This window comes from Neophocaena asiaeorientalis, unplaced genomic scaffold (assembly GCF_003031525.2).
Source record: "Neophocaena asiaeorientalis asiaeorientalis breed wild unplaced genomic scaffold, Neophocaena_asiaeorientalis_V1.1 scaffold436, whole genome shotgun sequence".
NCBI lineage: Eukaryota > Metazoa > Chordata > Mammalia > Artiodactyla > Phocoenidae > Neophocaena > Neophocaena asiaeorientalis.
The window spans coordinates 1,224,192-1,224,690 of NW_020172473.1; the positions used below are offsets into that span (position 1 = coordinate 1,224,192).

Below are 499 nucleotides of genomic sequence, written 5' to 3' on the forward strand. Positions count from 1 at the left end.
CACGTCAGCGCCACATCATCTGGGTTTTTTCTATTTGCAAGGAAACAGGAACAGAAGGGCGAAGAAGCTCTCCGGAGCGGGCGGGCGGCGGGCCGGTCTGCGGCGCGGGCCTCGCGGCCGGGCGGCTGAGAAGATGCTGCAGTCCCTCGCCGGCAGCTCGTGCGTGCGCCTGGTGGAGCGGCACCGCTCGGCCTGGTGCTTCGGCTTCCTGGTGCTCGGCTACCTGCTCTACCTGGTCTTCGGCGCCGTGGTCTTCTCGTCGGTGGAGCTGCCCTACGAGGACCTGCTGCGCCAGGAGCTGCGCAAGCTGAAGCGGCGCTTCCTGGAGGAGCACGAGTGCCTGTCCGAGCCGCAGCTCGAGCAGTTCCTGGGCCGGGTGCTGGAGGCCAGCAACTATGGCGTGTCGGTGCTCAGCAACGCCTCGGGCAACTGGAACTGGGACTTCACCTCCGCGCTCTTCTTCGCCAGCACCGTGCTCTCCACCACAGGTAGGAGGCCC

At 67.1% G+C, this 499-nt stretch overlaps 1 protein-coding gene across 1 annotated transcript in view; it reads left to right on the forward strand.

Moving 5' to 3' along the window:
* The first annotated feature begins 6 nt into the window (after positions 1-6).
* Positions 7-499, forward strand: part of KCNK1 (potassium two pore domain channel subfamily K member 1) — a 53,254-nt gene continuing 52,761 nt past the window's right edge. Inside the window, exon 1 of the mRNA XM_024738169.1 lies at positions 7-488. Coding sequence (XP_024593937.1) covers positions 134-488 — 355 coding nt within the window. The 5' untranslated portion in view covers positions 7-133. The remainder of the gene's footprint in view (positions 489-499) is intronic.